The sequence below is a fragment of the Gymnoscopelus microlampas genome (genome assembly GCF_963454915.1).
Source record: "Gymnoscopelus microlampas genome assembly, chromosome: 21".
In the NCBI taxonomy this organism is placed as follows: Eukaryota; Metazoa; Chordata; class Actinopteri; order Myctophiformes; family Myctophidae; genus Gymnoscopelus; species Gymnoscopelus microlampas.
In genome coordinates this window covers 40,026,833-40,047,856 of record NC_139958.1, presented here as the reverse complement: position 1 = coordinate 40,047,856, position 21,024 = coordinate 40,026,833, and the positions used below count along the sequence as shown (strand labels likewise).

The 21,024-nt window shown below is 40.3% G+C and overlaps 2 protein-coding genes across 2 annotated transcripts in view; one reads left to right on the top strand and one right to left on the bottom strand.

The window, feature by feature from the left end:
* The window catches only part of LOC311037990 (nucleotide-binding oligomerization domain-containing protein 1-like), a gene marked incomplete at its 3' end in the record, with an annotated part of 13,562 nt that extends 11,388 nt beyond the window's left edge, over nt 1–2,174 (bottom strand). The window contains exon 1 of the mRNA XM_084047285.1: nt 2,046–2,174. The remainder of the gene's footprint in view (nt 1–2,045) is intronic.
* Nucleotides 2,175–6,413: 4,239 nt separating this feature from the next.
* On the top strand, nt 6,414–8,871 carry purg (purine-rich element binding protein G; the record flags this gene model as incomplete). Its single annotated transcript, XM_084047284.1, has 3 exons — nt 6,414–6,612; nt 7,400–7,682; nt 8,121–8,871. 3 exons carry the CDS (start codon nt 6,414–6,416, stop codon nt 8,869–8,871), a joined length of 1,233 nt encoding a protein of 410 aa, XP_083903410.1.
* Between the last annotated feature and the right edge of the window lie 12,153 nt (nt 8,872–21,024).

The window sequence follows — 21,024 nt, the reverse complement described above, 5'->3', positions numbered from 1 at the left end:
CATCACAAAACTACAACCAAAATGAGCATTTCTCTATAGAAACAAAGCTTGCTTCGATTCCAACAGTAGAAAACAGTTGATTCAAGCCACAATCTTATCAGTTCTAGATTGTGTCAATATTATTTACATGCATTCTGCTCCCTCCTCACTTGAGATACATGTACTTGATGCAGTCTACCACTCAGCCCTCCGGTTTATAACTGGAGATGGGTTTCTTACCCATCACTGTATGGTTTTATGAAAAGGTCGGTTGGCCATCATTGGCTATGAGACGAGAACAGCACTGCACTGTTTTTATCTACAAAGCCTAAGAAATTGCCTAATTATCTGAACAGCCTATAGAACCTAAAGTTGGCCATCACCACACCCGTTCTCAAGATTAGGCCTACATTGTTTTAGAAATTCCCACTGTTAGTTCTGAATTGGGTAAGACGGCCTTTCGTTACTATGCCCCTCACATGTGGAACTGTCTTCAATCATTTTTAAAACTGGAGAACTTGATTTCACTTGATCGCTTTAAAATACTTGTGAGGAATACTCTGAGATCTGGCTGTACTTGTACATTCTGAAATGTCTATATTATCCTGTAATTTATTTGTGTTTAAATTGCATGCTATGTTTACTGTAATCAGGGAGAGAGAGCTGGCTCTCAATTCACCTTCCTGAATAAATAAAGGTGAAAGATAAATTGTCATGTCGGTTCATTGTCTATGTCAAATGAAATGTAAAAGTGTCCTGTAAGTCCATATGGGCAAAGGAACCTTGCAACTTGCTTTCACACCAATGTAATGTCCATATCAGCTTGTCAACCTTCCAAATACATTCAGTCCAAAGCAGTGAGTGTAAACAAGACTAGTGTGTAGGCCTACTGTTGACTTAATGTGTCAGTGTTTGCTCATACCAAAACAACATGTTAGAATCAAGAACATATTTAGCTGACATTGTGAATGCCTTAATGTTTTCCTTTTAATAAAAATGGCAATACAGTACATGTTCATCTGATAGGTTGTGGAATCTGGCTTGAATGAAACCATATACCATATCATAACAGTAGGATTCCATAGCCCAGGTATGGGCCAGAGCTAGCCCAGCCTCTCTCACCATATATTGATAATATCATATTTCTTTTAGTATTTGGTTAGGCTTAGGTGTGTAAGTCTGTACTGTTAGTCATCTGTGATGATAAACAATTCCATTTAACCAATGCCATCTGGACTAAAGGGTTGGATTGGGGTAAGTCCCTGCTACATATAGCCTCATGTCCAGGAGGTGTTGTACTGGAAACAGGAGATAGGCTCCTGCCCTATGGGCCACAGTGAGCCTCAGCAAGGCTTACTTATCTGGTCTAAAGTTGTATGTAAAAAATATACAGTTTAGATTAAGTGTAGGTTAGTACATGATAGCCTCTGTATGATAATCGTCTCAATTAAAATGTTAATGTTTGACTAATGAGAAGCCTCTTGCTTGTGTACATAACCATTCATACAGAAAATGGCCCTGGTGAGGATTGTATTTATGTGACAATAAACACTGAGGGCTAACTCACAAATATGTCAACTGGAACAAAAAGTAATGACTGACTATTAGGCCAAGATCAAGACTCTCGTAGATGTATTTTATCGATGTTGAAGCCACGTCCTGCTGCCCATATGTGACATATAAGAAGCAAACAGGTACGCAGGACCGTTGAGTGATTTCCAACGAGCGCTTCCAAACTTCAACACTTCCAAAAATAATCACCTGCACGGAATGTATTGACAGAAAGTAGCTCATAACATGTCTATGGTGTATTTTTATGAAACAAAAACTTTGCAGAGAGAAAGACAGGGTAATTCAAGCTTTCCGTACATCTGCAATGTTGGTGACTAATAGGCTACAATCAGATAGGACTTTTCCGTTTGGATGTATGGGCTGTCAAGGGTTGGTATTGCAATATATTCCAGATATTAAAAATAGGATATAAGAGTTGCTTGCGGCTATGTACAGTCACGGTGACCGTAGGCTACACTACATGATCTGAAATAAACGATAATATCATCTTTTACCTTCAACTGAGGCCCGGAAACACCGGGAGTTTTCTGGAAAACACAAACTTGGCACTCCGATAAAAACCCTCATGAAAGAAGTCAGACGTTTTAACAATGATACCAGCAGTCGGTCGCAATCGAAACTAAAACGACCTAACTAACACGGGAAGTAGGCATGTATCATTTCGCTTTGCAAGTTGATGATCCGGCCTTGGTCTAGAGCGGATACGGAAACGGTATGTCCACTTATTTGATTCTGCTAGTTACCGGATACAGTAGGCGGGCTCTAAACCGGATCAGAGTGCTGAGCAGAAACAAGAAAGCAGCTTTACGCACGAGCTGTTGAAAGCCTCCAGTATCCACTAGATGGAGCCATTACTACATAAAATGGAGCATCCAGGATCTATATCAATACCTTTGATTGATTGATGCACTTTATTTAGTAAGACATGAGAACAACAGTACATGGAAGTACAAATTCACAATACAAGGTCTACTAAACTGGAAGACTCATTAAGCACCGAGCTTGTTTAAGATGAGATCCCCATGCACACAAATCATGATGACATATAAGAGACAGACAGATATACACACTACTATACAGAACGTCATACAATCAGTTTACAGGTTAGTGGTATGAAAAAAGGGGAAAATATGTACAAGAGAAGAAAAGGGGGGGGGGGGGGTAGGGGGGTAGGTTAAGACTTGGACAGGGGCCATTTTCGAATTGCAGCCTCCTGAAGGTGTATTTAGGGCAGTTTTGAAAGTGAGTAGGGGTTTACACTCCTTTACTCCTTTTGGTAGGGCATTCCACATTTTTGATTAAATACCTAGGCTACTATAAAGTCTATTAGGCTACCTAAACAATTGAATAGTTAAAGCCTAATTTGAAAATATCTAAGATTTAAAGTTAATCGATGTTCACATATTTTGGAATTTCTTTACCATTGTTAAACAATAATAATGAACGATAATAATAGGATATGTGTCTATGGATCAGTACTAGTGTCAGTGGATGTAATAACTTGTGTCTATCAGTGGATCAGTGTCAGAGTGGATGTGGAAGGTCTCATGTGGGGATGTTGTAGATCAGTGGTTCTCAACATATTTCATGTTAAGGACCCCCAAATTAATGCAAATCCGCCCATTCCCTCTCAATTTATCTTGTGAACACATGAACGAGGAACACTGGACATAACAGTACAATGCATTCCTCCCCCAACACTATGCAGTTGTCAAGATATTCCATTTCCACCTGAGATACTGTATGGCCGATTATGTGTTTTTGCCCTTGATTTAGACCTTTGACTTTTCTTTTACCCTTTGATCTGTGAGTTTTGACTCAAGACAATGAAATGATTATGTGTCTTCCATTGGAATGATCATAAGAACACTATTTTTGCTTGTCTTTTTGTGCGGGGGTGGTTTTCTCTTTTCCTGCATTTAGTTCAAATTTGGAGCATATATAGGCACTGTGCATAACTGTAATCCCAGATACCTGGGGCCGAAACTTGAAACGCACAGTGCTTGATTATATTAAAACGGCATGAATTTGGTCGACACAAATGCTGACTTTTATTTGTTTTATTATTATTATTTTTATATAGCTGCATGCCACTCTGGTGTAATCTGAGATTACAATGACAAGATTACTTACATAAAATAACTTAATTTGGCCCAGACGGTTGGCGTAACCGTCTGGGCACATAGGCTGGTATTCCGGACAGCGTATCGGGGGTTCGACCCCCGATCCCAACGGGCTTTGCTACATGTCACTCCCCATCTCTCTCCCCATTTCCGGCCCTGTCCTATCAATAAAGGCATAAAAGCCAAGAAATAAATCTTAAAAATGATACATCAAATACTTTGATGTAGGATCAACTTTTAAATTAACTTTTTTCACAATTATAAGCATTTGATATCAAACCACGTGAGTACATATAGTTAAAGCCGCACTATGTAACTTTTTATAAAATTAATAAAATATAATTTTGTCAAATCTGTATATAGAGTAGGTTAATACAATATATCTTATACAATTGTGATGGTTGTATTTAGTCTCCCAGCTCTTCTATTGAGACATTTAGATTGTGTCAAAGGTCATATGTCACCTAGACACAGGATCAGACACGATTTTGACTTGATGGTCAAGATTAAATGTATCCCCTGAGCAAGCAGGCCGGTTCTATTAGCTCAATGGTAAAAATGTCATCACTTGCGCAGGAAACCAGGTTCAAATCCAGGGTAGAAGAGGAAAGTTACTATAGTGCAGCTTTAACGGCATCAGTGGAATGCAGGTATGGACCAAAATTGTACATATGAATTGCCAAATTTGGAATTGAGTTAATTGAATTTGCCTCAAAATCTGCTGCCTTTTATAATTTATATTTTTTGGGCGGTGTCGATTTGTTTTCCTTTGAGAACAATCACTATAAATAACACAAATGTATTATTATTATTATTATTTTTACATTTTTCAAGATTTAGCAGGTCTACAAGGCAAGCTCCCAATGCTAGCCCATTATGAAATAGAGTTAAAGAGGTTAAACTGATTTTGATGCTATATTAACTCATTTAGCTGGGGACCCCCTGGAACCTCTCTGAAGGACCCCTGGGGGTCCCCAGACCCCCAATTGAGAACCACTGCAGTATGTGGCATCCTAGTTTCCTGTTCTGGTTCAGTGTCCTATAGCTTCACTCAGTAGAACCAGTAAAAGCATACCCTTCTTTGTAATCAATTTAAAATGAATGGGAGCATAATTTTCAAAAACGCATATCTTGGTAATTGAAAGAAGACTTTAACAACTAGCGACTGAAAACAGTATTTATGAAAATATTTACTAAGGTAATAAAAGCAAGTGTAAAGTTCCGTCAAATACCCATTGACTTTAATGGAATGAAATGTTGACACCATTAATGATAACTGCAGCCATTTCTTCCGCACTGGCTTCATTTTCAAAGGGCAGATACTAGTCGCCTGCTATAGACTTAAAGGAACACTTCACCCATTTTCAACCTTAAGGTCAGTCCACACCAATGATTCCCAACGCAACTACTTGCAACTGCAACTCCTTGCAACTACTTGGCACCGGCCTTAAGGCCAGTCCACACCCCGATGATTCCCAATGCAACTACCTGCAACTGCAACTCCTTGCAACTATTGGCACCGGTTTGCAACTGGTAAGTCCAGACCACTTCAATTTCTTGCAACTGGTTGCGACTAGTTGCATTGGTGTAGACTGGCCTTTACCTTCCTATAACTGGTTCTCACTAATGCTTATAAGATGGAACCATTTCTGTCAACTCACTGTCAACGTGGGGTACAGGGCGCCGGGAGTTCAAATGGACCCTTAAGGGTCTGTCACTCAGAGAGAGTACAAATCGAACCAAATGGACACATTTGGTTCTATTTGTATGCAGAGTTAAATAAGCACTGAGGATTTCATATTGTATATAAAATGGAACATTTGGTTCCATTTGTAGCCTGCACTCTCAGAGTTAAATAAGCACAGAGGATTTTATAATGTAGCCTATGTGATGCAACCCTAAATGGGGGGTCCATGGTGTAGGCCTATGTATCGCATATCAAAACTGAGGGTCCTTGAAATGCAAACGGGTTCAGAATCAGTGCTGTGTGCAGCATGTTGGCTCTTTAAACGGGAGCTCTCTCTCTCCAGCTGGGAGGGGGAGGATGGATGGAGAGGATGGGTTCAACGGGTTCACCCTAGTTATCTGAAGCAGGCGCCCTTGCCTGGATTGGACGACTCTCTCTCTCTCTCTCTCTCTCTCTCTCTCTCTCTCTCTCTCTCTCTCTCTCTCTCTCTCTCTCTCTCTTTACACACACACACACACACACACACACACACAGCAGGAATGGAGGACGAGAAACGCGACGTGAAAACGGAAAGAAAAAAGACGGCAGCTGCAGGACATTGAGGTTTTTTCATTTTTGCAGATGCAAAAAGACGTCCGTAAAAACGTCGCGTCTGACCTTTTAATCACCTATTAGGACACGGCTGCTGCTACCCCCCCCCCCCCCCCCCCCCAACACACACACACACACACACACACACACACACGCACGCACGCACACACACACACACACACACACACACACACACACACACACACACACACACACACACACACGCACCCCCACTTTCGGTTTGGAACGCGCCGATTTCGGGTCATTCGAGGTAGGCGGCTCGTAGAACACACTCGCTCCGGCCGCTACCACTATATCATCAGCGGGTTACATTTCTTGTTTCTCTTCCACGCATCATCATCATCATCATCATCATCACCGTCGTCGTCGTCGTCTCTTTGCGTGGAAATAGAAAAAGACATGCGGGGATCAGCTTCGGCGGTGGAATTATTCTCGACATCATGATGGCTGATGCGTGTTCCAGAGGGATGGAGCGAGGAGGAGGAGGTGGAGGAGGAGGAGGAGGCGGAGGAGGCGGTGGTGTTGGAGGAGGCAGACCGGGGAGGATGCTCCAACAAGCCCCGGTGTATCCCCAGCATTACGTCCAGACAGCGGCCACATCACAGCTGCAGCAGGGTGCCGGTGGTGGTGGTGGTGGTGGTAAGGCCCTATATGGTCACAATTCTTACATAACGGGTCGCAATTATTGAAGATACAAAGATTTATTTTATTTTATATAAATATATATATATATATATATATATATATATATATATATATATATATATATATGTATATGTATATGTATATATATATGTATATATATATATATATATATATATATGTATATATATATATATATATATATATATATATATATATATATATATATATATGTATATATATATATATATATATATATTTTAAAAAAAATAAAAAAAAATATATATATATATATAAAACATTTTTTAGCATGATCACATGTTTGACCCCCCCCCCCCCCGCGCCCCCATGTTGAAAAAGGTGCAAACATGTTCGAAAGAATTGGTGGAAATATAGCAGATCTGCAAGCTCAGTCGTGAGCTTGTGGATCTGCTATTTTCCCAATTTTTATTAATGAGGCCCTAGCCACACATAAATGTGATTTTCTTGTGTTCGATGCCAAGAGCACTATTAAATCGTTCATTGCAATTATTTGTGTGTATTTGTGTGGCTATTTCCACAATTTTTAAACAATTTTGAAAGTATGATGTTATTGAATATAAATCAAATAATGTATGTGTCATAGGCTTTTTGTCCTGTGTCATTTTTGTTTAAGAAGCCTAAAATCCAAACAGAAATGTTTTTCGAATGTTAAAATGCAAAAAAATTTACACATTTTTAAATCGTTGATCGAAATTATTTGTGTGACAATTAACCGTCAAGTTACATTTCCTGACTGTTCCAGGCCTAGCCAGTGGTGGCGCCGTAGACATCCAGGAGCTGGCGTCCAAGCGCGTCGACGTCCAGAAGAAGCGCTTCTACCTGGACGTGAAGCAGAGCGCCCGCGGGCGCTTCCTGAAGATCGCCGAGGTGTGGATCGGCCGCGGCCGGCACGACAACGTCCGCAAGAGCAAGCTGACGCTGTCGATGAGCACGGCGCCCGACCTGCGCTACGCGCTAGGTGACTTCATCGATTACTATGCCCGCATCGGACTGCGCGGGGGAGGCAACGCAACGACCACACACCGGTAAGGCCCTAAATGATTAGCTATAGAATCGCCTCGATCGTGATTATTTGAGATAATTGTTTATTTTATTTTATTTCTGCATGGCTAATTGTCGGAATGGTTTTCATCCCTCTGCATAAATTCATCGGTTGACAAATCACAGATCACAGCGTATCGCAATGTGATGCGTTGTTGTCGCTTTGCAGATGAACTATTTTAGCTAATAGCTAAAGTATAAAAAACGATTGAATAGGCCTATTATATATGGCCTGTTTTGTCATTGTCAGTGATTTCTTTGTATATTCTCCGTAAGTTATTTGTCATGTCTGCCCTGTGCCATTTGTTTTGCTTACAAAGCCTATTTAGATGTTGCAATGTTCAGTGCCAAGAACCCAATCAAATCATTAATCACAATTATTTGTGTGACAACTGTCAACTAAAATGTCATGATCGTGACAGTTCTACCCACCGGCCGGACGCGGCGCAGAGCAACGGCCAACAGGCGGGGGTCCGGGGACCCCTACCCACGCACGACGACAATGACGATCCCCGCCGGCGCCGGCAGGCCGAGCGGCGCGCCGCATCCTCCGCATCGCCCACCGGCTCGGTGGCATCCGAGGAGCAGCCGCAGCACGGCGCCACTCCTCACCGCGTGCTGAAGAGCGAGCTGATCGAGCGGGACAATCGCAAGTACTACCTGGACCTCAAGGAGAACCAGCGGGGCCGCTTCCTGCGGATCCGGCAGACGGTGAGCAAGGCCCACGGGACGATCGGCTACTACGGCCAGCAGGGCATCGAGCAGACCATCGTGCTCCCGGCGCAGGGCCTCATCGAGTTCCGCGACGCGCTGTCGCAGCTCATCGACGACTACGGCGACGATGATGACGACCAGCGCGGCGTCGTCGGCATAAAGGGAGAGGACGACCAGCACCCGGAGCTGCCGGACGCAGCATCCTTCCGCGTGGACAACAAGCGCTTCTACTTCGACGTGGGGTCCAACCGCTACGGCGTCTTCCTAAAGATCAGCGAGGTGCGGCAGCCGTACCGCAACACCATCACAGTGCCGCTCAAGGCCTGGGCCCGCTTCGGGGAGAACTTCCTGCGCTACGAGGAGGAGATGCGGCGCATCTTCGCCTCCTGCCACAAGGACAAGAGGACAGACGTGGCCCTGGGCAGCGGCGGCGGGGACAGCGAGGACCACGAGGATTGACGTAGCCGCCGGGTTTGAGACGTGCTAAGCGGCGGTAAGATTGGGAGCGTGGGAGGGACATTTCCACTCGGTTTGATGTGATCAATACGTTTGATTGACTGTACTGTATACGACTATTGTCAACATGCACTTTCCCACTAGAAACCTAATTCATTAATGCTGGTATGTTCCAAAAAATAATTGTGAATATCGTGGGAAAGTTCTTTTTTCCCGTAATGTAATTCAAAAAGTGAAACTTTCATATATTATACATTCGTCACAGACAAAGTGAAATACTTCAACCTTTTACCTTGGTGATTGCGGCATACAGCTTATCCAGTATGTCAAAATATTTCAATTTTACATGAGACCAATTCTAAACAGATTTATTATACAGATTTATAATTTGATATTTGAATTACATTACGAAAAAATTTGAGAAGAAACGTTTCCACAATATTCTAATGTTTTGGAATGCACCTGTAGTCTACCAATGAATTGGTGTCTACTGGTATTGATTTTGCACAACGACATTATCATGCTTATTATGGGATGGCGGTATGAATATGTGCGCACATGGCTGCGTGTGCGCAAGCGCGGAAAAACGGGAAGGAACGAGTATGATGATGCTTTTTTTTAATCTACAGCACATACACTTGTGTGATCATACGAATGGATACCAAGACAGTTAATCCACTCATTATTGTTATCATAAAGAAAAAATACAAGTGATATTTAATATTTAAGTTCGTTTACGCTTAATTTGGCATTAGCCACGATTCTAAATGTGAATCAAAGTAATGCTGAATTTACACTCCGTTGTATGACGTGTGTCGCTCACCGGAAGTCTCTGATGTAGAAGATTCCCTATTTTCGGTGTGCGACACGTCATGCAACCAACGCCTTATTTATACTGCACAGCGTTGTCACGCACTGAAAGTACCCGATCCATAAGCTCAGAATTGCAGAAATCACAGCGCAATGTGTTCCAAGCTTACGTATCGAGTATTTTCGGTGCGCGACACAATACGCAACCAAGTATAAATCAGGAGGTAACACTTCCTCATAAAGGGACAAATTCATACACATAATTAATGCTTATTTAACGCTTAATTAATGATTAACTCCCCAACAAACCCACCATGTGTGGCCCCAAACTAATGATGATAACTTTGGTTAAGTCATAATGACTTAACAAGAATTAATGATGAATTCGGGATACATTTATGATGAATTAGTGTATGTGTCTATCATTAATTAAGTGTTAATTACGTGAATGGATTTTCCCCTTATGAGGAAGTGTTGTTAAAATTGGGCTAAATATAACTTGAAAGATGTAGGCCCAACTTGTAATTGCATCGTTATAAGTAGCCTAGTTATCATCTGAAAATGAACACACATAATGTTCAAACGCGGAAGGAGAGGTATTTTAATGTGAAATGTTATCTTAAGTATGGCCTTAACAACAGCTGGTCTTAAAGGATACATGATACCTTTACTTGAAACACTGAGATCTCCACCTTATTGCAGCTATTTCTAAAAATGTCCTTATAAGACTGAGACAGACAGCACAGCGGCTGCTGATACCTCCATGACAAATGGGATTTCATTTGTCTTGAATGCACTCATTACTGTGTAGGTCAGTCCCTGTTTTGATAGGATAGTACTTTATTCTACTTCATTCGTTTTTATTATCTTTTTTTTTTAAATCATGTGGTGCTATAGGACAATGTCTGTGTTTCTAAAAAACGTTCGCAAATTCGCTGAAAATCCACACACAAAAAAAGTTATTTAAAAGCCATATCATTTTGCATTTGGTCACCGATCCCTTTGTCGCGTTTTGAAAATGGCAGGTCGTATTGTAACTTGCATGTAGGTCAGCGGAACACAGACTTCTGCCAGATGTGCATCTGAGGGCTACGGTTTTGGAGATACAAAAGTCAGACCAGTTAGAGCCTCAGCAACAGAATTATGGGCCGATCACACTGGACACTGTTTGCAGGCCGCAACACCTTTTCTTGTGCCGTCTACAAAGCAGAGCAGCTTGCAGATTCTTTCTGTCTTGAAGTTGCCTGCCACTCACTTTTTGGACCCTCCCTGGTTCACACAGGAGTTGTCTTTAGAGCAATCTCTTTGTCTTTTCACCACCTCTTAACTCATCCGATTGGACAGAGGGGGAAAAAACAGCTATCATCTGGAGCGCTTTTATTGCTTTGAGTGCATAAATATAAGGCGACCTGCGACACAAAAGCAGCAAACAAAATGCTTTCATTCACATTGATATCAGTTACGAAAAGACGCTCACAGAGGCTAAAACAGTGTCTAGTGTGAGCGTGCCTTTAGACCTTTTTCACTGCAGCCCTTTTGACATGAAATAGTCTGTAGGGTAGGGTAGGGCGTTACCAATCTTACTAATTCAAAACATTCTCACACCCGTTGTGTCAAACGGGTGACGAGTTGGGTCTAAATCTGACCCAGTGTTTGAAGCAACATGACTCCCCGAGTCCCCTGTGTCGCACATTTAAATGCAACCGCGTTCTCCTGGCTGGTCGCATGTTGACGAGGACGGATGATTTAGAATTCCAAGCCGTGTATATTGCATAGTGCATATTCTCACTCCCAAATAGTACCATAGTGACTTCATGGGACAGGATGTGACCAAACCGCAAACGTTTGACATGACAGGGGTCCCCCTTCACCTGTCCTTTGACGCCGTCCGGAATGCGGAAGTGTCAGTTCTCAAACCCAAGACATAAAAGGGTGACGGCTAAAACACAAACAAAAAAAAACGGTTAAAACGATGGAGGCGTGCTGTCTGAAGTGGACTTGAGCCACGAGAGGCACCACTGAGCGAGCCGTAAGGCGAGCGAGTCGCTGTGCTGAACGTTGCAAAGTCCGCTACAGGCGACTCGGCGCCGTTCGAGCTACGCCCCGATAGGATCAGAATTATAACTCATCATTATGACAATCACTCAACAATCAACTGCCCAGCATGCGAAGTTGCGGGTACCCCCGACATGTCAAACGTTTGACCCATGGTCAAATCCGTCCCATGCAAGCCGTCACCCGTTTGCCGTCTTGAGTGTGAGAATCCGCTGTACGTATTCTGAGGCGAACATAGCAGACCTACAAGCTAGCTTGTAGGTCTGCTATTTTTGGACAACGCTATTTAGGGGCTGTGTCCACCAAGGCATTTTTCTAGGATGGATAATTATGTACAATCAATCTGCAGTGGATATAATGATGAGCAATATACAATCTGTCAACAGCAACACATTTACAGCATGTTACCCAACTGTCAAAATGGCTGCCGTGATAAAGGTCAATTGTAGGCATACCGCCTTCGTTGCTCTGAAGGCCTCTGTCATCACAGGACCAGATGAAGGGTATTAAATGGTATAGGTAGTAAAGGGCTCAACATCGTGCTTAAACAGGGCTTTTAAAATAGTTCATTGTGCTATTTACCAATGTGCTGTATTTGTAGAACGTACCATGTGTTTTCTTTTTATCCTTTTACGATGTTCTCTTGTTTCCATCGACGAGGACGCTATGAAGTTGTCTGAGTCTTAACTGCTTAAACCCTTTGTACTTCCTTGTATGTCAGATAGCGGAAATAACCAACCTACAAGATCACAACGCATCGCAACTCTTGTAGAGCTGCTATTTTAGGCGACAGTTAGACTATTTTCGCCAAATGTGGCTAATGACTATTATGACATGCCCAGTATACTGTCGGGATGCTAAGTGGTTAATATCCAATTGAACCATAGCATCCCTATACTAGAGTGAACAGTCGGCAAACATAGCCGATCTACAAGCTCACAACGTGCAACATGCAAACTTGTAACGCGAGGGGACCCGTGGTATAGACCCCCGGAGGACCAACGTATATATTAACAATGTATATAGGGTTTAAGTGGTTCATTTAATAACTGACACACCCCACCCACACACACACACACACACACACACACACACACACACACACACACACACACCAAATGACTGCTGCACAGATTTCTCAAAGATAAATGTCCTTGTCAGGACGGAGCTGTTGTATAATATAATATCAAGGGTATAGGTTGATGGTGGGAGAAAAAAAAAGAGACAAAAATTACGTTAGTGTACAAATAGTTCTAGTGTTGGCTGTCCAGTTTCTTGTTGTCTACAGAAAACAGATGCATGGTTGAACATAAGGATTAGTGGGTGTGTAACAATGTATACATTGTGGTTATGTTCACTGGAATGGACTTTGATTAGAGAGTCAATTCATTTCAATTTCAACAAAAACAAACATCAGTATTTCAACCACAAGTCAAAATAGTGTTTGGTTTGCTATTTATATTTAATATGTTTTATTTGAACCGACCCGATACAAAATGTTAGATTTGTATATCATCTATTTGCATATCAGAGTGTAAGCTCTGTGCACAGCAACAGTTGGAGTGTTACCGGTCCATTTGGTTCGATTTGTACACTCGAATTAAATAGATGTTACTGTGTATACAGTATGTTTGTGTAGGGCCATTGAATTTGGCTTTTAGATACAGGCCTTAATAACAAATGCAGAACCTTTGAGTTTAACTTGAATTCTTGCCTCAACTATTATACGGACAGAATGACGTAAACATTTGTCTTGAGTATTAAGAGTATTATACAGAGATGCATACAGTGGTATCCTGCTCTAATCTCTTCCCAAACAAGCACTTTAAAAACAAAAACTGCTGCTTCTGATGTTGAGGGACCACTGAGGGTTAATTTATACCTCGTCACATGACAAAAAATGACATATGTTTGACACGTGTCGACTCGACACGAGATGAAGTGAAAATTAGCCTTAAGACCCATTCTGTTTTGTTTCGTTTATGATGACAATCAAATGAAGTTTCTAGCCATGAAATTAAACTCCCAATGGGGCATCCAATTCACTTTATTAAAAAAAATCCAAGGTAGAGATGGTTTAGAACTTGGTTAAGATGGCAAAGATGATTCAGAACTTGCATAAGAAGGTAGAGATGATTCACCAACTTGGTTAAGATGATTCAGAACTTGCATAAGAAGGTAGAGATGATTCACCAACTTGGTTAAGATGGTAAAGATGATTCAGAACTTGGATAAGAAGGTATAGATGTTCCAATGCTGTTCAAGCTAGGTGTTGTTGCACATGTATTTACCACTGTGATTCCTTTGAGATGATAATGATAATGATGAGATAATCCTGCTACTACAAAGCATATCCTCTTCAATTAGATGAACAGTCTGGCAATGAGCTATAGCAATATTCCTGTTTAAAGGAATAGTTCTGTTTTTTACATTTGGATTTGATATCACACATCCCAAGGTTCTTGTCAAACCACTTTAAGTGGTTACTCAAACGTTTACTTGAGTAAAACTACAAAAGTGTTGGCATCAAAGTATATCCACAGTACCAAATGTAAAAGTACTCATTTTGTAGAATAGTTGTCCATTTCACCATCATATCATTGGATTGTAATTATTAATGTATTCATCATTTCAATGTCACAGCTGGTAAAGGTGTGGCTGATTTTAATGACTTTAAGTTTAACCTATGATAATACATCATCATTATCATTTATTGTATTAATAATAATCTAAATCTGCAAAGTATCTAGTAACTAAAGCTGTCTAATAATTTTAGTCGAGTAGTAAGTACAGTATTTGCCTCAGATGTAGTGGAAAACCTATGAATAAATAGAAGTAGAGAAGTATGAAGTATTTAAAAAATTGAAATACTCAAAGTAAAGTCCAATGCTATTGGAAATGAGTGTATCTAAAAAATAAAATGGATACTGGCTAGCTCAAGCCCATTTGTTTCCACTAGAATTGCTACAAAATGCTAACAAGCAATGGACATTTCTCATTCACCGTCAGGACGATTAAAAAACATAATTATAGTTTTCAGCTATTTTGACCAGAACCATGGGATTGTGAGTTATCAAACCCCAAATCTAAATGAAAACAAATGCATGCCTCGTAGCAGAGATCTACGCCAGGCTGTGTTTCCTAGTAAAACCTTTAAGCATTGAGCAGAAGTGAAAGCAATTTTGGAGGTGTGCTCTATAAAGGCCCCTCAACATGCAATTCCAATATCTGGTTGGATGTTGCATTCATGATATATGGTGATTTTTGTATGAAATTTGACCCCACCAATTTTTAAGCAATTACAGGCAAATAGTATGGAGTTTGGATACAGTCATTGTCACCACAAAATCACCTTATGTGTGGGGCAACAAATCATGTCTGTGGTGCCCCCTATGGGTGTAAGTGAAATCACTTTTGGTTCTGTGTTGGCCCCTTGGAGATCAGCCTGGCAAAGAGAAAAACAGAACTATCCCTTTAAGTAGTGGTAATGTGCATTTTCATTCCTGCTAGATTAAGGACTAGAGCTTACTGTCACATAAGACTCCTGAATCCAAATGATCCAGTCCTGTATTTGGATCAACCACTAGTTGTCTTTTGCGATCTCCGTTGTACACAGTAAAATTATCAGTGTTAATTTAACTCTGAGAGTGTACACATGTAACCAAATGGACCTGTTGTTACAGGTCAATTTGGTTAACATTTGTACACTCTCAGAGTTACACAATTATAAATGAACACACATTTTACTGTGCAACATGCAAAATGTTTATAGAAGTAGAACATGCCATTTTACCCTTGAGCCAAAAAAAAAAAAAGGTTTAGAATTAAGGAAAGGTGTTACAGAAAACGATGAAACACCATTCTTAAAATGAGTGATTCTACGATTAAAGCACTTTATAATTATGTGCACACAGGTTTTTAACCTCTCCCCCTTATTCTTCCCTCTATTTATGAGCGATAACCAAGAATTATAATAAAGAATTTTAGCTTTGATTTTAGAGAAGTGTATATGGTGAAAGTTGTGTAGTGTTGCTATGAAAAAAGGTGTTTGGTTTATGTATTGAATGGAGTGCCAGCATGATTGCTTCCAAAAGGTAGTGACACTAGTTCCTTATAATGATATCGTAAAAATGTGGCTTTAGATATATATTTATTAGTGATATTTTAGCGCCCCACCCCCTGCCCCAAAAAGCCCAGACTATAAAATAATCATGATATATAACATATTTTGCATTTTATAAAGAGGTGGATCGGTCCTGTACAAAGTGAGAATGGTCAACAGAGGACGCGCTAATTGATAGTTTATTAACAGCTTGAATGAATGGGTTACGGACTGTTATTGCTTAGATCTAACATTTCCACCTGTAAGCCTTAAAAAAAAAAAAATCTTAGAAATGTTAATTTGATTTGTTTTCATTTTGTTGCAAATTAAAACAAATATTTCCTTTGTTTAGAATTAGATGAAACAAGTTGCAAAACGACAAGGTTTAGTGTCAAACTGTCCCCAGGAAAAAATAACAAAAAAAAACACAAATAAAAAGAGGAAATTGGAAAGATTTTCATGAGCCTTTTTCTATTACGTGGAATGGTTTAAGCATGCGTTACTATTGCAAACACAGTAAAATCCTCAGTGTTAATTTATCCTTTTGCAACTCTGTGAGTGTACACGTGTAACCTAACCCTTACGGGTCCATTTACAGTTGCACACTTACGTCGTCAAATTAACCCTCCAGATTTTACAGTGAAAGGATTTGGAACAAGCAGTAATATCAGTACTGCTAACGTAGGATAATTACTCTGACATTAAAAGGTAGAAGTGCGTTTTGCTGCATCTATAGTCGTGTAGGTACGGTATAGTCATAATAATATGAACATTATGGATATTAAAACAAAGCTTTATTGTTACTTTTCCTTTGCCTCGTTGTTTTACATGGAAACTGTTCGATTGTGTCACTTGATAAAAAGGTTTAAAAGCGAAAACGACAAAACGGAACATGTTTTAAGTGTAGATATAGGTGTAATGTAAACACGTGTGTGTTCCTGTAGTCCTATAGAATATTATGAGACTCCAAATGAAGAAGCAATGCTTTGGTATCCTATAGCACTTTCTTTATTATCGTGTGTTTACTGTATCAGTTCATGTTCTACATGTATTGTACTATACTCAGTATTCATGAATTGCCTTGTTAATGTTTGTAAAAGTTACGGCATACAGTTACACAACACCTATCGAGAAAAGAAAAGGGTTTTTATCTGGAGTCTATGCATGCCGAGAGTTGGGTCCCGATATTATTGAAAAAGTCTACGAAAAAAAATGGTGCTATTATTATGACATATGAAGGTGCTTATAGTTATGGACCCGGGCTCAATGCATGCAGGGGGAGATTACAACAGTAGAAATAAAATAATAAAAAAAACAACTTCAATAAACTTGATGTCTTGCTGCGATTGTGGTCATACATGGGGGTTATTTTCCAGTCATAAATGGTTAAGGCGTAAACCAGTGGTGGACAAAGTACTCAACCCCAGTACCCACAGTAAAATAATAATGAAGTATTCAAAACTACATGCTTTTGAAAATACTTAATTATATTTTCCTTTAAATCAATGCTTTGTTTTATTGAAAATTTTAAAACATTTCAAAGATAGTGAAAATAGCAGATCTGTAGGCTCACAATGTGTCACATTTCGCCGCATTGTGAGCTTGTAGATTGTAGATAGACTATTTTCACTATTTTCAAAACAGGTGCATAAGTGTTTAATTCGTAATGTAACGTTTTGTAAGTTTGGGTCCATTCGGCAGTGGAGTCAAAAGTTTGTATTTGAAGTAGTGGAGTGGGGTGTAAGTCATAAGCTTCCAAAACAAATATATACTCAAGCAAAGTACAGATACTCAAAATGGATTTTAAATACAGTACTCAAGTAAATAAACGTTGTTACTGTCCACCACTGGTAACGCGTAACTGTAAAAAAGGAGGGGGAAAAAGAAACTAGAAAAGAAATAGTGTCATTCCATTCAATGTTCAGTGTGGTTTGCACTGTCAAGGTGAAAGATTTGGAACTACAACAAATGGAATGGTTGCATGTTCACTATGAGAATGAAAAATGGTTCTCTATAGGCAAGCACCCGGAAATTAGAAAGCAATTAAGCTAATTTAAGCACATTTATACTTCTTGTTATGACGTTGTCACACGCCAAAAAATAGCCGATATACAAGCTTGCGATATAGTGATATAGTGAGCTTGTGGATCGGCTATTTTTTGGCGCATCTTGAGTGAGTTTTTTTCTGTGTCGTTTGACCGAAGTATAGATTAGCCGAAGTTAGCGAATGTCAAGGCCTAATTAATCCAGTTCTGTTTAAAATTAACGCTGCCTACTATGTGATAGGACATTTGTGAAAATATATATTGACAATCTAAAGAAATACAGTTTTTTATTGGTTATGAACCTGATTTACACCATCATGTGTTATATTTTCATGTAGCAGAGAGAAGGGAGGTGAAATGTATTCTTTGGAAGGTTTCTGTTTTTATTTCTCTAAAAGCGTTGAAGTGATTGTCGTAGCAACGGGTGTAATGCCATTTAGGGGTATAAAAAATTCAAAACGCGGGGGGGGGGGGGGGGGGGGGGGGACCCTGAATGTTTATCAGTTGTGTTAATTATCGTTCTGTTTTTTTCTTTGTTTTTTTGTTTTGTTAATTAAAACGTTTGACAAGATTTACAATGATTTGGAGTCGTTTCTGTTTCTATAGGCTATTCAAGAGTGTGGACCCTGTCTGTCTGTCTGTCTGTCTGTCTGTCTGTCTGTCTGTCTGTCTGTCTGCCTGCCTGCCTGCCTGCCTGCCTGCCTGCCTGCCTGTCTGTCTGTCTCTTGTGTCAGTGTCACTTTCTGCTAATCTGTCCACCAGAGAGGGCTATCGCCTATCGTTTCTCTTATATCTGTGAGCACTGAGGAACGTCTGGTGTACTTATGATCATTCATTCATTCAGGTAGGTAGGGGGGAAGAAAACACAAATCTTGTATTGGGTAAGGTGGCAGGAAAATGTTTTCAGCCAAATACATTTGTGGGTCATTGAAACCATCCTCCCCCCATGGATCCCCTGCAGACTGCATTGATGTGTTCATCACTTTAATGATGTATGAATGGCCCTCAGCCTAGGAGAAACCTATTCCCCCCTTTCCAGCTCCAAACGAAGGTTCAGCCTTTATGTCCACAGGTTGTATTAACAACCATTGACTTCAGGGTGAGACGATAGCCAAAACAATAGACAAATAAACAAAAGGAGACTAAACATAAACTTATCCAATCAAAAGAAACCCAATAGATAAATCTAACATCTAACCCAACACCTAATCTACCGACCCATTCTAAAGCCCAGGTTGTTAAAACTGTGGAATGCCAAGTGGAGCTTGAGAAGGCCAGCCTTTTAAACCTCCTTCTGGAAGGCTGGGACCAATCAGCTCCCTCCAACAAGCTGCAAACCAGTCACTCACTCATTTAATCAGCCAAGCACACCTGCAGCCCTTCATACAAACATGCACGCACACGTGCACACACACACACACACACACACACACACACACACAGGCATACACAAACCTACACAGAAGATTAAAAACACATAAGCATAAAATGACCTTTACAACCTCAAGTACGTAACACCCTGAAAATTAATGAAAGCTTGTGAGACCTAAATGCTTTCTGTGCTAAGCATTTTTTTCTACTACTAATTTGTCTTTGTGTGAGACTAAGAGGGCTGAATCATCCGCAAAAAGGAACAGATTGCAATCTCAGGCAGACTTCAATTTCATTAATGTATAATAAAGGTCAAAAGCTCTGAAAACAATATGCTCTGTATGAAGGTTTCATATCATATCACTACAAACCAATGTGCACATGCCGACCATCCATGTAGATTTAGTCTAAAGCGTGTTTTCAACTGTTGTCCCAACTCTATAGCTCATCCTCCTACATATGTCCCATGAAACACCATGGAATGTTCTTTGCTGTTCCCCCCTCCCACAGCCTTATTTCCCCACTATAGTGGAGTATTCAGTGCAAGAAAAACACTTCTGCAAAGACCACGACAGACAGAATCCACATTTCAATGTACGATATGATAGCACACAGTTACAGTACAGTATGGCAGCAGAACATAGTCATACACACAGTCAAAGGTTTCTGTTATCGAATTATCTCAAGACGAATGTTTGCTGATATAGTGCAGGTTCTGAAAGGCTGAGCGGGCTATTTCAAGAAAGGATTCTTTTTTTTTGGTGAACTATCCCTTTAACGGGCGTGTAACTGTACACATGGAACCGTAGCTCTCAGAGGTATGGGGGAAATTAAAACGTTTGAGAACCACTGCGCTTACACTAAGGGTGCGTTCGGAAATACAGCACTGAGCGCACTGGCCAATACAAACTAATAGACGAGTGCGCTCCGGTGCGCAATTTCCGAACCCACCCTAAATGGAACAGAGCCTTAATAAGTATAATTGGTAGGACCTGTGAAGGAAGTAAGGAAGAGGCCCAATTTCTTTCCAATATGGCTGCTGTGCATAGAGCCTATAGAGCGGAAACACTCTGTTCGACAGCAATGACAAATCATTTTCAGGGGAAGATGCTATAAGCATATGGATTTGTAAGAGTTGCTAAATGGCGTTTTTGAAAAAACAAATGTTTTCAAGATTTTTCAAAAATAGCCAAAGAAATCTAGTGACACAGATGCGTTCCAGGTCTTAATGGGTTAATTCGACAATTCAATTTAAAGGAAACAGGTGTGATGATGAGATTGAGACGTCATTGGGAAATGACATTACGTTGTAAAATACACCCTCATTATAGGCAGAAATCTTTGTAATGTTCCATTTTAGGACAAAACTAGCAGATGAGGTCGCAATGCTGTGCTCTTGTAGATCTAGATTTCTGCTATTTTAGAAAAATGTTGAAAGTATGAAATGGGGCTTAAAGGACGACTTCAGCCATTTACAGTGCCCACAGCCCTCCTCTGAGGCACAGAGCGAGTAGAAAACAATGTAATGAGCACTGGTGGGGACCAATTATGTGAAGATAGGTTGATAATGGCTGAAGTCATCCTTAAGTACAGTTATTTAGGTCGTTTTCTAACATGAATTTTGTATGAAGGTTTTATGCAGCCTAATACAAAACAGTGTATTACACAATATAGTCATTACCAGAATGAGACAGTTATGGAAAGGAAAGATAATTATGGAACGCAGAGATGCAGTAGTTATGGAAATCAGAGAAGCTTTCAGGCCTCGAGAAA